General features: G+C 39.5%; 2 protein-coding genes across 4 annotated transcripts in view; both read left to right on the plus strand.

Annotated features, from left to right (window-relative positions):
* The first annotated feature begins 27 nt into the window (after positions 1-27).
* On the plus strand, positions 28-3,656 carry armc7 (armadillo repeat containing 7). 2 transcript variants are annotated; one of them, XM_088927844.1, is made up of 4 exons: positions 28-210; positions 735-832; positions 1,122-1,265; positions 2,283-3,656. In XM_088927844.1, coding segments are annotated over exons 1-4 (582 nt in total). In that variant the 5' UTR covers positions 28-208; the 3' UTR covers positions 2,621-3,656. The 2 variants fall into 2 exon arrangements, with proteins under 2 accessions (XP_088783970.1, XP_088783971.1); XM_088927845.1 differs by having other exon boundaries at positions 62-127.
* Positions 3,657-9,227: 5,571 nt separating this feature from the next.
* acsf2 (acyl-CoA synthetase family member 2) overlaps positions 9,228-15,048 on the plus strand; it is a 55,197-nt gene continuing 49,376 nt past the window's right edge. Inside the window, exon 1 of one of the 2 annotated variants that reach the window (XM_088927834.1) lies at positions 9,228-9,586. In XM_088927834.1, the coding sequence (XP_088783960.1) occupies positions 9,465-9,586 (122 nt within the window). In that variant the 5' untranslated portion in view covers positions 9,228-9,464. The remainder of the gene's footprint in view (positions 9,587-15,048) is intronic. The other variant, XM_088927835.1, reaches the window with a different exon arrangement.

Here is a 15,048-nt window from a genome sequence, read left to right on the forward strand (position 1 = left end):
AAGCGTTTCAGTCGATCGGGGGAGAACGATTAGGACAGGAACGGAAGTAAATACAAAATATAAAAATTAAGGTGTGTGTGTGTGGAAGGTGAAGGCAAAGGTGGATGAAAAAATAGGTAGTCGATAGGTAAATAAAATAGTTTAGTGTAATAAATGTATATTTATTTATAATGCAACAAAATATCTAACAGACTAGCGTAGCTTTTAAATGTAAGTAATTTGTTTTTTTACTTTTCAGTTTGGGGATTATTTGTGGTATAAGCACTTTTGCTGCTTATCCGACACCAATATGGAAAAGCTTTCGGTTGATCGTAAATTTATAATAACATATGGATCCAACAGTGTTCAAATTTTAACGTTTTAAAAAATATTATATGACACTTAAAATATATGCAAAGAATTCCGTACCTCCCTTCTTCCCTGTATGTGAAATTGATTTAAACGTGTGTCCTGTATTCATTCTTGAGCGTAAAGAAGTAATTTGGTTGAAATATAGCAGTATCTTTCATGATTTTTAAACACTTCAGTACAACTCCATGTAATCTCTTTGGTTCAAGTAATATATTTTAAATTGAGCTTAAATTATTTTGCATGCTCTGCTTTGGTGTCTTTCTAGTGTGGCAAAACGCTGTTGTTCACAGTATAGGACACACTGCCTTAATTTAAAGTTCAAGATAGTTCTGAGGATTATGCTGTCTATGCTGAAAATGTTTTTGTTTTTTTTTTTGCTTTAGGAGTGTGATGTTCCCCAAGAAAGGTGACTCCCAGGGACTGGACAGATTTGAGTATCTGCAGGCTCTGGTCACAGAGTTCCAGGATACTGACAGCATTGGTATGAACTTCTGTTTCTTTTAAAATATGTTATTAATTTTTCTACACCTTATAGACACTGACCAGCAGGTGGTGTTTGTAGATCTTTTATTAAGCATTGGTAATGAAACAAAATCGGGTGGAAACCATGTTTTCGCAGGATTTCAAGTAACGTAGTAGATTAAAATATGGGTTACAGTTTTTGAGATGCACCGCAATGGTTACAAAAATGTTGTCCACATGGAAATCTGTGTTGGTTGAATTATTGTCTATTCAAAATCTGTGAACGTTTATTTCATTTTCACGTTTAGAAGCCAAGACACAAGTATTGGCAAACTTGGCCAACTTCTCCTATGACCCCAGCAACTATGAGGCCCTTCGCAAGCTTCAGGTGATCGACCTGTTTTTGGACATGCTCACAGAGGACAACGAGAGCCTGGTGGAGTTTGGAATGGGTAAGGAAGACTTTCAGAAGAAGATAGAAGTGAAGAATAAGAATGATGATGAAAAAAGCAAAACAGTTCTAGAAATCAGAATCAATAATATGTCATCGTATACCTTAGTATAACTGCAAACAATTATTAGATTATTACATTAGGGGATTTTCTGCAAGAGATTTTTAAATGGCCAGTGGAGAAATGTGTATATATATGATAATGGATACACACGTGCAGGTGATACAGAAACGTCTGTTATACAAAAAGGTGTCTGATGAGGAAGGCAGCTGTGAGCAATTAAGAAAACTGTGGTTCAGAAGGTTGTGCAGGTAAGGTGCTCGGTGGTCTTATTGTTGAAAATCATGTTGTAAAATATGTTGAATTTTTTAAATTAAGAAAGAAATTCTTCAAAACTATTTAAGGAGTGTATATTTATATATGTATCCACAAATAAACTCCATATTTAATTGTTTTTTTGTTTGCCTAAGTTTAGTGTAAAAATCCTCAACTAACAGTAACACCAACAGAAAGACCTTGCACTTTTCACACTGATAACATGCAAAAGGTTGTATATTTTTAGAAAAGATGTAAACCCTAAATACCTTTATTATATAATCCTGACCTAGTTTTGTCACCTTGACTTTGACATTTTGAAACAGTTAAATCACCTGTAAAGTAGGAAAGGCTGTAGCTGTTTCTCTCCTAAATATAGCAGCTCATCGGCAAAACACTCAACCATGAATGGGTAGATACTACAGTTAGCACTGTTCAGGTACTTCGGTGCAGGGGCATCTTTGCAGGTGAAAAACTGACTGACTTTCCAAAGTGCCTGACAGAATGCAGGCAGACAAAAAAAACAGCTGTTTATTAGGGGTGATTACATATATGGCCCTGCATGCCATAGGTTCGCCATTGCAGCACTGTAGGTTGGCACTCCTTGAAGCCTAAACAATGTAATAGAGAAACTGAACAAAATGCATCACAATTAACCTGACGCTTTAGTACATTTATTTAGCAATTTCCATGTTTTCACAGGGGGTCTGTGTAACCTGAGCCTGGACAAAACCAACAAGGAATACATCCTGCAGAACGATGGTGTGAAGCTGGTGATTGGGTGCCTGTCCAGCCCCAATGAGGAGACAGTGCTGTCTGCCATCACCACTCTGATGTACCTGATGACTCCTGCCTCCCGCGAGGAGATCACCAATACCCCCGTGGTGGAGTGCATGCTGCGCTTCTCCCTGTCTACAAACCAGAGGTTAAGCAATCTGGCTTCTGTCTTCCTGCAGGACTACTGCACTGCAGAGAAGGTGCAGAGAGCCCAGAGCCTCCAGGGACACTCTGCTGTGGGCATCCCACTGCCTCAGGATTAGGTCTGCTCTGCTCCTAGTGATGCCACTGTCTTCTGGTTTTTGTTCTAGCCCAACTCTAATTGAACTAATAATTTGCATATTTGGATATACCATCTAAACTCCTTACAGTTCATTCCTCTCCTAACTGTCTCCCTGCCCTCTTCATCTGACTGCTGCTGCCCCTGAAGAATGTCTGTCAAGCCAGGTGTGTCCAGTTTACTCAAGTTAAGGAAAAGAAACTAAGCCTCACCTTGTTCCATCACGGTGTAGAAGGTCTGGCACACGAGGAGATGAGGAGAAGTGGAGAGGATTATAAAGAAAAGAGACTGAAGATAAGTGGGAGTACAGTGGTTGAGGTACGGTAGCAGTGTGAGATTTAGTACTTCAAATTGGACACAGTGCAGCAGAGAGCCAGCAGAGGGATGGGACCAGTGAAGAAACGTGAGAAAAGCAAAGAAGAGCAAGCGCACAGAGCAGCCCCAGCACTCTGGATGAGTGGGAATCGGTAGATACGTTTAGCAGGGAGTCTGACCAAGAACTACTAAAATAGTGTGATGAACACAGGATCACTGTAAATCTGTCAATAGCACTTTTCTCTGTAACACTTCACACTGATGTGTTCAGTGCACAGTGTAATGTCCAGTAGAGTGCAGCATTGTCATTCTTATCTTTCATATCTGCAACCTCCAGTTAGAATATGCCTGTATTGATAGAACTGTTTCCATATTTTTTAAATGGGTTTCTAAGTGCGCTATACCATGTTTAAGGAAACCTTTTTCTTTTAAGTGTTGTGTATGTTTTAAATGTTATATTTGTTTATATGCACTGTTAATTAATAGGCATTTCCTGATTGGTTTTGGGCCATCTAGGGGGGAAGCCCAGGGCACTTATCTTTCACCCTTCTTCATTTTGTGGCTCTACTGTGTAAGACAGTTGCACTTTGATCAATTTAAAAGCTCCAGGACCCCCAGCAAGAATAAGAAGATTAAAGACAGTTGCTGTATGTGTACTTTCTCTCCTTTTTGAATTGTATTTAAAAAATAAATTTGAAGTCATTTATATTCTTTTTCCTAATTTTAGTGTACTTGTTTACCTGTTTTTGGACATGCTCACAGAGGACAACGAGAGCCTGGTGGAGTTCGGAATAGGTAAGGAAGACTTTCAGAAGAAAAGTGCCCAGGCTATTGTTGTCACATGGACAGTTTCTCTCATCTCTGCCATGAAATACTGTAACTCTGTCAGAGTCACCATAGGCCTTTTGGTGGCCTTTTTTACAGTGTAGTGTCCCCGTTACAGTTGCGTTACAGTGACCGAGTACCTGTGGAGGATGAACTAGAACCCATCAGCATCATGCACTACCTCTCTGTCTCTAAAGAGCATTTAAAGTCCATCTGGAAAGCCACTGAACAGTCTAAGGAGCTACAAGTCCAATATAAGGTGACACTAGAGGGATGGCCTGAGGTTAAAGAACGCACAACACTGGAGGTGACAAAATGTATTCTCACAGCAGAGATGAGCTCAGTGGCAAAATGGAGTCGTCTTTAGAGGGGCAAGGGTTGCTGTGCCAGCTTTACTCAGAAGAGATCGAATGCATACAATCCACTCATCACACATTGGCATAGAGCACTGTTTAAGGAGAGCTTGTGAAACGGCAAAAATAGATCCTGCAAGACCATGAAACTCCGAAGTGGGCTTGGGAGAAGGTAGGGACAGACTTGTTTGTGTTTGATGACCAAGACTGTCTGAACACTGTGGAATACTTTTGAGAGATTGACACAAAAAATTAATTAGTTAAAGTTAATTGTAAGGCATTTTTTGTAAGACATGCCATTCCAGACACTGTATTCTCTGACTCCTCAGAAGAGTTTAAGGAGTTCAACAAAACATAGGATTTCAAGCAGAAATCATCATCACCAGAGTACTCACAGACTAATAGGAAGGTGGAATCTGCAGTCAAAAAAGCAAGAGACTTATGTCCAATGTAAAGAAAGTTGGATCAATTCCATATCCTGCCTTGCTGAATCACAATAACCATGCCAGGATCAGATAGCAATAACAAAGACGCTGGTGCTGATGAGTGAACCACTGCTAATATCTGAAAGGGCAAGCAGCCAGCATGAGTCTATGAAAGAAAAACAGTGTAGACGGGCCAAATGCTATGATATCACCAGCAAATGATTTAACTCTGCTACACTGCAATAACAATGTGTGTGAGGTACCAGCCTTCAGTGGGACTGAATAACGGTAGCAAAGAAGTTATCAAGCCGGTGGATAAAAAGTCTTCTGATGTGAGGACAGACCAGGGACGAACCCTCAGGAGAAATAGGATACATTTGAAATCCACCAAGGAAAGATAAGAATTCAAATTCAATCCTATATTACCATAACAACCCCTTTTCACAGAATTTGGTTTGGTGAGCTCATACAATCAAAAGACACTAATACAAATATACAACATAGAGCTAGACCTTCCCAAAGCTCCAATCACCCAACCTTATGCCCAGTGAAGACAAACAGGACCCTTGCCACTGGACAGTGAATTAACCCTTCAAGGGTGAAGAGGGACCCAGTAGATGGAAAACAGTCCTTGTGCATGATAGATCGCAGGGCCAGCACTTTATGCCCTCCACTCTAGATATTGAAGACTTATTCCCAGGCCAGATCATCTCAAAGACTTTACGTAAAGACTCAAAACATATTAACTAATTTCTTCAAACAGTTCTCAAAATAGGCTTGTTGTTTTTTTTTAAAAAAAGATTAATTCTGTTCATAGTTCAAATAAAAACATGTAGCAATATAGGCGTAAACTTTATTGACTGTTTTGCTTTCCTCGTGGGACTTATTAGTGCTGAGAAGGAATAACGTTCTTGAGTGTGTTTATCCAAGTTCCACCTGTCTTCTGTTAGTTGTATCATAGACATGGTTCAAGTAAAGAAAAATTAACTTTACAAAGTCAGGTGGTCATTATTGTGGAAGTAGCCCTACTTGAAACAAGTGAAAGAATCAGGCTGTGCAGACCAAACACCTAACTTTGAACTCACAGAAGCTTAGTACACTAACAATAATGAGAAAAAAACATTACTATCAGGGAGCAAATGATAAACAGTGAGGTAGGGAACATGTTGTCCTTGACTGGGTTTCTGAGATATAATAATGGTCAGTGGGAAATTATTATGAATATATTTGAATAAAATGAATAGCTTTTGAAAGGGTATCTTGTAGCTAGGTCTGCTTTTGAATTTTGAGAACCATTTGTGTGACAGTGGACTCTGTCACTGTGTGATCTCCAGCTCTGTAGGGAGAATAAAGCTGACTCTGTTGAACTCCTTATCTCATTAATGATTCCTTATTTGGGTTCTAACACAAGTAGGTACTAGGTACTTTCTCATTGCCAAAGACTTCGTTCTGTATTGAAAGGAATTTTTCATGCAATTGTTTTCCTATTCGCCAACAACAAAACAATACCTATTCGATATAATAGGTTAGGGGCTATAACTTTTCATTATAACAAAAAATTACAATATAGTCACATGCACCTTTATCTCCCTCTTGAAAGATCTCCCAAATGTCCATCCATCCATTTTCTAACCACTTTATCCAATTCAGGGTCACAGAGGGAGGTGGTGCCTGTCTCAGCAAGCATCAGGCACTAGGCAGGGTACACCATAGATGGGACAGCAGTACATTGCAGGGCTGGCTGACACACACCAGGGCTACTTTTCTCAGAAACCAATTAAATGTACTGTATGTCTTTGGACTGTAGGAGGAAACGGAGCACCCAGAGGAAATCCACACAAGAAAAGCATACAAACCCCACACAGATAGCACCCCTGTCTGGAATTGATCCCAGGGTCCCCATACTGTGAGGCCACAATGCTAACCATTGTGCCACCATGCCACCCCTATGAAATGTCACTTTGAGCAAATATTTCAGCTGTATCTTCTCATAAATACTATTTCTAGAGCAAATAACAAGTTTAACATTTTAATAAAAATAGACTAATTCATGTGAATCTCACTCTCTCACGACGATGTCTTCGCAAGAAAAGCAGCATACTCTTTTTTGATTAAAAGTCCAAACACAATGGATTTACAATAGCATTCCACTGGCCCGTATGCCTGTCTCAGACGTAGTTTCCAATGTGCAGCAGAAGGGAAGTCCTAGATAAAAAAAGAGGGCCCATAGCAAATGCACATATTTTGTTACTATTATTCGAGCTGCTTTACGGAAGCAAACTGTACATAATACAGGAAACTGTAACATAATGCGCATAAACTATGTGTGCAGAACTTCAGTGGAGGACGAAGTGAATTGTCGTTATTAATTACTTGTGTGTAGAAAGTGCCTTTTCTAAAGTAAAAAGACAAAAATAAAATTAGATGAGGCTTAAATTGTAGTTAACTGAAACTGGTTGATGGGTGGCAGCTTAATGATATTCAGGGTTTAGCTTTGTCGGTACAGTACTAAGAAGAAGAAAAAAAAGCTGCCCAAGTGAGTTTGGCACACTTCGTAAATTCTGTGAGTGTAAATTGTATGCAAATAGATCTTGGGGGTTCAGTGCAGAAGATAGTTGGAGGGGAGAATAGCTGATGTGGGTTTGAGCAAAATTCAGAAACTTTTCAGCGAACTACTTTAAAAAGAGATTACGGTTAAGTGTACCAGCTAAGTCTGTTGATTCAGAATTAAACACAAGCGAGTTGCGGGTTCAAGTCACCACTGCCACCACTTAATGGATTTACAGTAGCGTTCCACAGGCCCGAAACAACATCTCAAGTACCACAATACTGAACACCGGAACCCCCCAGGGGTTCAATAAAGTTTACGCCTATATTGCCCACTCCTGTTCACGCTGATGACACATGACTGCACTGCTAAGCACAGTGCAAATGACATCATCAAGTTTGCTGATGACACGACAGTGGTGGGCCTCATTAATAACAACGATGAGGCACCGTACAGAGAGTCGGTGGAGCAACTAGCGGACTGGTGCTTAAACAACAATCTGTCTCTGAATGTTGATAAGACAAAGAGATGATCATTGACTTCAGGAGGGCCCACGGTGATCACTCCCCACTGCACATCAACGGCTCCCCTGTGGAGACAGCTAGAAGTACTAAGTTTCTTGGTGTGCATATCACAGATGACCTCACTTGGACCATCAACACCACTTCCCTAGCTAAAAATGTACAACAACGTCTCTACTTCCTGCGGCGACTGAGAAGGGCAAACCTTCCACCCCCATACTATCCACGTTCTATAGAGGTACCATCGAGAGCATCTTGACAAACTGGATCATTGTTTGGTTTGGGAATCGTAAGGTCTCAGACCGCAAGTCCCTGCAATTAATTGTCAATACAGCAGGAAACATCATTGGAGCCTCCCTTCTGTCCATTCAGAACATCTACCACAACTGCTGCACACACAAAGCCTCCAGTATTGTGGACGATCCCTCCCACCCCTCCTGCACTCTTTGCCCTCCTACCATCTGGTAAAAGGTATCGCAGTATATGGGCCAGCTCCACCAGGCTCCGTAACAGCTTTTTTCCACAGGCTGTCAGGCTCCTCAACACCCTAGTACCTACTGCACCTACTCCAAATCTGGAAACTTAGTTCTTTTTTGCCTAATGTCAGGCATACTGTCTGATTTGTTCTTTGCACAATCTTGTAAAGTAAACTGCACTAAGCACATTGCACTTTATGTACCCTGTACCCTGTCAGAAACGTCTGTCTACATTGTCTATAGCATTGTCTTGTCAGTGTCTTGTCTGTATTTGCACCGTAGACCTGGAGAACGATATCTTGCTTCTCTGTATACTTGTATATGGCTGGATTGACAAATAAACTTGAATTTGAACTGGAACTTGAACTTGAAATGCTCCAGTCCATCCAGTTGGCTAAATGGTAACCAGCATGGCTTGAGGTCGTGTGCGCTCTAGAAACCAGGCCGTGTTTTCACTCATTTTCCAGTTTAAAGGTATGCAAAGTTTGATTAAGCATAGTTCAAAAGGTTGGAGTAAACATGAATAAAAACTTACAGGGACCAAGAAAAGACTGACCCTGAACCATGGAAAGTAGTCTGACATCTGTATTTAATATCATCATGAACACAACTTTACACATAACCGATCTATACAGTCTGCCCTCTATACAGTATATTATGAAAACGTCTTATCCTATGGATGACAATACACTAAAATGTTTTCCTTTTTGTTATACTTTGCGGTGAGCTTTCACCCTGGCCCCTCTCGGAGGATCGAGAAGGAACGATATCAAATGTCTTTATGGACACTGCACTAATATTTTTTTTCTGTTGCGCCCCCCACTAATGTCAAGACTAGGAATCCAAGATCTTGTTAAGGGATCATGTGAAATACCCATCGTAAACGAAAGCGCAAACTCGAAATACTCTGGGAAGTAAAGAATGCTCACAAGAAAAAAAGAATTATATAAAAACAAACTGCCTTGATCGTTCCCTAGTGTGTTCTTGTAGTTGGAATTTATTTGGTTAGACATATACACGGATACCCGTGTGTAAGCAAATATCTGTGGAAAGTGTTTTCGTTTTAATACCTTCAGAAAGTTAGTTGGATCCCTTGAACAAACTTATATTTTATCTCCTGTTACTTCACACTGACTCAGTGCGACTTCAGGCTTTGCTCACCTAAAAAGCAGAACGTGCTGTCAGTTTTCTTAAGTACTTCTTCAAATCATTCAAAGAGCTTTGACAGCACCCCCTTTTCTTATGATTTTCAAGACACTTCTCTGATAACGTATTTTTATTTGGGAGCGTTCCAGGCTGCACTGGATAGTTCTGGACAAGAGTAAAGTCAGCGCTGAAGTTGAACGTGTACTGTTTATTCTACGATGACAGCCAGAATTGTTTCACAATTATTTAAGTACGGCGAACATTTTACCACACAAGCACATCACAGAATTTTGTGCACAAAAAAAGTCCAGAGTGCAAATCTCCAGGCTTCTTGGTCTAGGTGAGTGCATGCATTCCTTATTAAGTTTCTCAGTGTTTATAATATTTATAAAAAATCGCTATATCATTGGTTTCAGGGGATGATGTAATGTGTGTGTTTTTTTTTGCCTTAGCTGATTCTGTCATGGAACGTGCAGTATGAAATACATTTGAAAGGCATTTGTAATGACTTCAATCCTTGCTTTTGTTGACATGGTGGTGTATTTTTTCCAAAAAGTGACTATTGACTGTTCTGTAAATCGCGTTCTAAAGGCAGCGTTCCCCCTAATCTTTGTAACATTTACCAAGAATGGGGTGTGAGGCGAATGTAGCAGAAATGTTCATTCTTCAGGCGTTATACAGTATGTAAATCTAGAGTTGTAGTCATTTCTTTTCCTTAACGGAAATTTAAACGCGTGAACCATTTTAGAAACAGTGTATGTAATACTAAGTAACAATAACTCTGTTAGCGATACCTTCTGTATAAGCAATTACATTAATGTTGAATTTCTATAGGTCTTTCACCGACACCCATTAGACAACATATCTAAATTCAGTTCAAATTAATTTTTAAAGTTACAGTGGGTGTATAAAATGTTGACCCCCTCCTACACCTCTACTACATTTTGCTGTTACAACCTCCAATTGCAACATTATTTAACATGATTTTCATGATGTTAAAAAAAACATTTTGATGGGGGACATTATTTGTATGGTAAAAAAAAACCCAGCTTGTACAATAATTAACCACCACCACAAGACCTCAGGTATTAAATATTTAGCTACCCCCTCCCTTTTGCAACAATTACAACATCCCAGACTTCTGCCTGTTGCCAGCTTTTCACATCGTGCAGGTTTAATTTTTACCCCCACTTCCTTGCAAAATCACTACAGCAGTTCCAGGTTTCTGGGGGGTTCGGGTGTGTTTACTTACTGCCACACAGTTTCTATGAAAAATAAGTCTGGGCCTTGACGGAGACACTCAGGAACTTTCACTTTTTGTTTAAAGCTACACAAAGGTTGCTGTGGCTTTGTGTTTGAGGTCCTTATCCTGTTGAATTGAAAGAATCTCCGCGTCACAGTTTCAGATCTTTTGCAGACTGTTCTGTGTGTTGCTAAGGAGCAGCCTACCAATCCTCATCAATGAAAACCCTACAACATTATGCTGCCGCATCCAGGCTTCACTGGGGGGGACAATAGTGTTTTGTGAGTGATAACCCTTGACACTAAGTCAATTTTTGGCTCCGACCACTTGCTTCCTCCTTGCCACTCTACCATGCTGCCCAGATTTGTGTCGTCAGTTATGTAAGTCTTTGAGGGTTGTTTTCAGCCTCTTGACTGCTTCACTGACGAATGTCCTTCTTGCCTGGCTGCTGAGTTTTGGAAGACAACTTGGTCATTGAAGATCCAGAGTAGTTTGTGTCCTCCACTACCTGCTAATTATTTAACAGTGCACTGTGAGATACTCAGTACCTTTGAAACCTTTTATATCCCCTGCCTATCTTGTTCTTGTCTGCATTCCTGTTTCTCAGTTGCAAAAGCTCCACTCTCTTCATAATGCTTTGTAGGGAATATCCAACAGGGGAACCTCCCCAGACAGTTGTATTTAACCTTGTTAATTGTGTTGTCACTAGAACGATAACCACCAAATCTGGAGGCAGAGTCCTTGAACAGGAGCAGTCGTGTAATGGCCTCCATTTTTAAGTTGAGTCCCAGTTCAGGTAGAGGGCCTGTGGTCACCTACCCTGTATCTATCTACCCCTCTGATTTGTGAGAGCTGTTTGAGTTGGAGATCAGACTAGATCTAATAAACGTGTCTGGATAGGATCTGTGACTGTCAAGAAATACTTGTACTTTGTCTAGGGGAGTGTTATACAAAGTCGCATGTCTGACTGGCAGGAGTTGTCACGTCCTCCCTCGTGTACCTCATGGTTTCCTAGCTCTTATTGTGCTAGATCCAGTCTGTGTGTGGTGTGGGTTTTAGTTGCTGATGTGCAACAGTCACACAAGGGTTCTACATCTTAATGTGCTCTCAGGGAAGTTGACCCTAGTCCCCACTGTCCTTACATTGGCAGAAGTTCTAACTCTGTCTCTAGAGGTCAGGCTGTATTCTGGTGTTCCCTTATCTCCTGTCTGTCTGAGAACAGTCACTTACCCTCAGTGGGATGTCAATATTGAGTGGTTACAGGGCAAGATTCTCCCTCAGTTGCAGCCCTTTTGGGTATGAGGAGCACCTACAGTACATTCATAAATTTGAACTTTTTCGTAATTGTTCTAAGTTCTCAAAAATTCTTGAAAAACGATCTGCCGTGTTTGCCATGTGTAGCCAGGATACAGCCTTTCAAGCCCATTTTCATTGGTTTGGAGAAAACACATGTGGACATGAGGATGACATGCTGACTCTACACAGAAGGTGACCCATCCCCAGATCAAACCCTGGACCTGAGAGCTGTGAGGTAGCATCATACTGTAATGCAGATATTGACTCTATTGGCTATTGGTTACCTCTTGCGATTTCAAGTGGAACTACAGGTCTCTTTAATGGCACTCTAATGCACTTTAAATCAATGACCCACAGTGTGTGGGAAAAGTATCGCAGTAACTTGTGAGATGGCAGTCTGAAGGAGCTACTGTAATTAATAAAATCTGGCAGATTCTGGCTCAGCTGGTGTGAAGGTTGCCAAGACAGATTGTTTGGTGCGTGAAAACAAAATAGTGAAAATGTACAGTTTGGTGTGCTCAGCCAATACAGCAAGTCATATTTAAATGGCATGCTCACTAGAAAGATTAAAACCATGTTAGGAGTTAATTGGCCAAAGGGCTCTTAAACAGCAGGAGTTAATGTTACATACATTTATTATCAATGAAGAATAATAAATGGAGAGTTTAGCATCTTGGTTTCAGCAGGTACCCATTTTTGCATGTACTCATCCGATTGGTAGTAGAATTATACAGTATCTCTACAGTTTGGAGTTAAATAACCAAACACATTTTTAGCAGGAGAATTTGTGGTTCTCAAATAAGTTTATGTCCTGTTGCAGGTGTTAAAACCAATGTGATTTGAGTGTAGTTCTGCCTATTAAAGTTTTACTTAGAAAGTTTTGTAAGAAACATAGAAATCAAGGGATCTTTTAACTACTAATATCTATATATATTATATAAAATAGAAAAGCTGAAGGGCCATTTGTAATTTGCAATTTGTAAATATTCTCACGTTCACCGTCTATGAAATATACATAAATGAGTTAAGCAAGTTTTTTTTAAATGTTTTTTAAACTGATTTTATCTTGATTGAAGGGATCGAAGAGTATATCTTGCTGTCCTCATGCTAGCTATCTGGTACGCTCTATATTGCAGATTCTGAAGCAAGGGCAAGTACCAGATCATCCCTACTGTACAAATACAGAAATAATATAAAATAATCATATTTTTCCAGTTGAATACTGCTCATATGAAACACATGAATCATTTTAAAAACATGTTAAAATCAGTTAGATTTAAATTGATAAATTCACTGCACTCTTCATTGTTTTTATTAATGTTTTTATGGTCATATAGAAGTATTTAATATACACTTTGAGTGTTTTGTTTGTTTAATCCATTTAAAGAACTATATTGTGATAATAGTCCATGACACTGTAGTCAGTGGTTTGTGGTTTTCTCCAGGCACAGTGTTCTGCACTAGGACTGGACAATTACAAGACAGACCTACAATAATCTCCCTTACAATGTTTTGGCTGTACTTTCATTATAAGTTCTATACTACATATCACAGCATTGTGAACTGTAACTGTAACTGTAACACAACTGAACTGTAACTGTTGAACTTTAAACTCTAAACTTTGTACCTTTGTACTAAAGGAGCTACAGTTAAAGCTGTAGCTACATCATTCCTGTAAGTGCACAAGCTACAGTAAGACTTGTATATTTTGTATTTGTGCCTATACTGAGGTTTGTATCTGATCTACAGTTGTAAGCACAATTTAATTTGATTGCTTTGCTGTGGCACATAACAGGAAACTATTTATCTTTATGTTTCATCTGTTAGTTAGGAACTAAGTGTTGATTTGATTAAAGATTAAATATAGTGCATTTTGTTTTCCATATGTGAAATATGTGATTTTTAGAGCATAGATTACGACACAAAGGAAAAAAAATAAGGAAACCTGATAATCTACATGTTTTTTCATCTGTTTGTCTTTAGCACTGCTAAGTGTCTCTTTTTGTGTTCTAACAAAATTTTTTGTCAACAGCACACAACCGGGAAAGAAGTACTAGCAATGTACAGTATGCTGAAGCATAGCAGTGTGAAGTAAAGGTTAGCGTTTTGGGCTTGTAATTGGTAGGTTATGAGTTCAAATCCAGTGTGAGACACTGTTGTGGTAACCTTGAACAAGTGGTAACCTCCTCCATGTTGTTCTGGGATGATACCAGCTGGAGCAATGATCATTCATGAAAGTTAATCTGTATGAAGATATCACCTAAATAACTTAGTAAAGAAGTTTCTGCAGTGTTTTGGCAATGCACTGTACAAATGGCTCATTGGTTTTGCCCAGTGCACAGTGTTGTAACTTGTTAAGTGCGGTGCTGTGGCTCTGTGGCTAAGGATCTGCGCCTGTGGCTGGAAGGTTACCAGTTCGTATTCTGCAGCTTGCAAAGGAATCCTACTCTGTGGGGCCCCTGGGCAAGGCCCTTAACCCCAACTGCTCCAGGGGTGCTACTGTATATAAATGGCTGACCCTGTGCTCTGACCCCAAGCTTGTCTCTCTGTCTGTGTGTCTCTTGGAGAGCAAGTTGGGGTATGTGAAAAGACAAATTCCTAATACAAGAAATTGTATATGGCCAATAAAGTGATCTTAAAAAAAATCTTAATGAAGTTGTGAGTCCTGGGCAATAGCTACAGTGAACCTCCTCCTCTGTCTAGTTTTGCTATAGCTACTGCGTAAATAAAAGCATTGTGATCCATTATCTATGTGGTTAAACTTTGCACTCCGCAGAAGAAGTTATAGTAAACCAGATATAATTTAGTTAAATGTTATCACAGCAGACGCAACAAAGGACGCCCTTTAAGTACAGGAGAAAATGCAGTTCAGCCAGTGAATGTGTATTTGTACCAATAAAGACATGTATATAAGATCTACAGCTCAAAGGACAACCCAAAGGATTCATTAAATGCGGTTTGCAAGTATAAAGGAATAAAATCTACATGTAAAAAATAATATTGATAATAGAGTCCATAATACAGGCCAAAACCTAGATAGACATATGTTTATTAGCAATAAATAACACAACTATTTAATACAGACAATGATCAAATTATGCACAGATAGGTACAATGTGTTCCAGAGATCTGCCTTCTATAGACTAAGAAAATAGACAATTCTACTTCCCTTATAATTTTAAAAAATACTACAATAGCTGACACCACTGTATACTTGAATATTTACTGTGGTGCTCCTTGATCATTTGTGAGATAAAGGAATT

This window comes from Atractosteus spatula, chromosome 11, assembly GCF_055471065.1.
Source record: "Atractosteus spatula isolate fAtrSpa1 chromosome 11, fAtrSpa1.hap1, whole genome shotgun sequence".
Taxonomy (NCBI): domain Eukaryota; kingdom Metazoa; phylum Chordata; class Actinopteri; order Semionotiformes; family Lepisosteidae; genus Atractosteus; species Atractosteus spatula.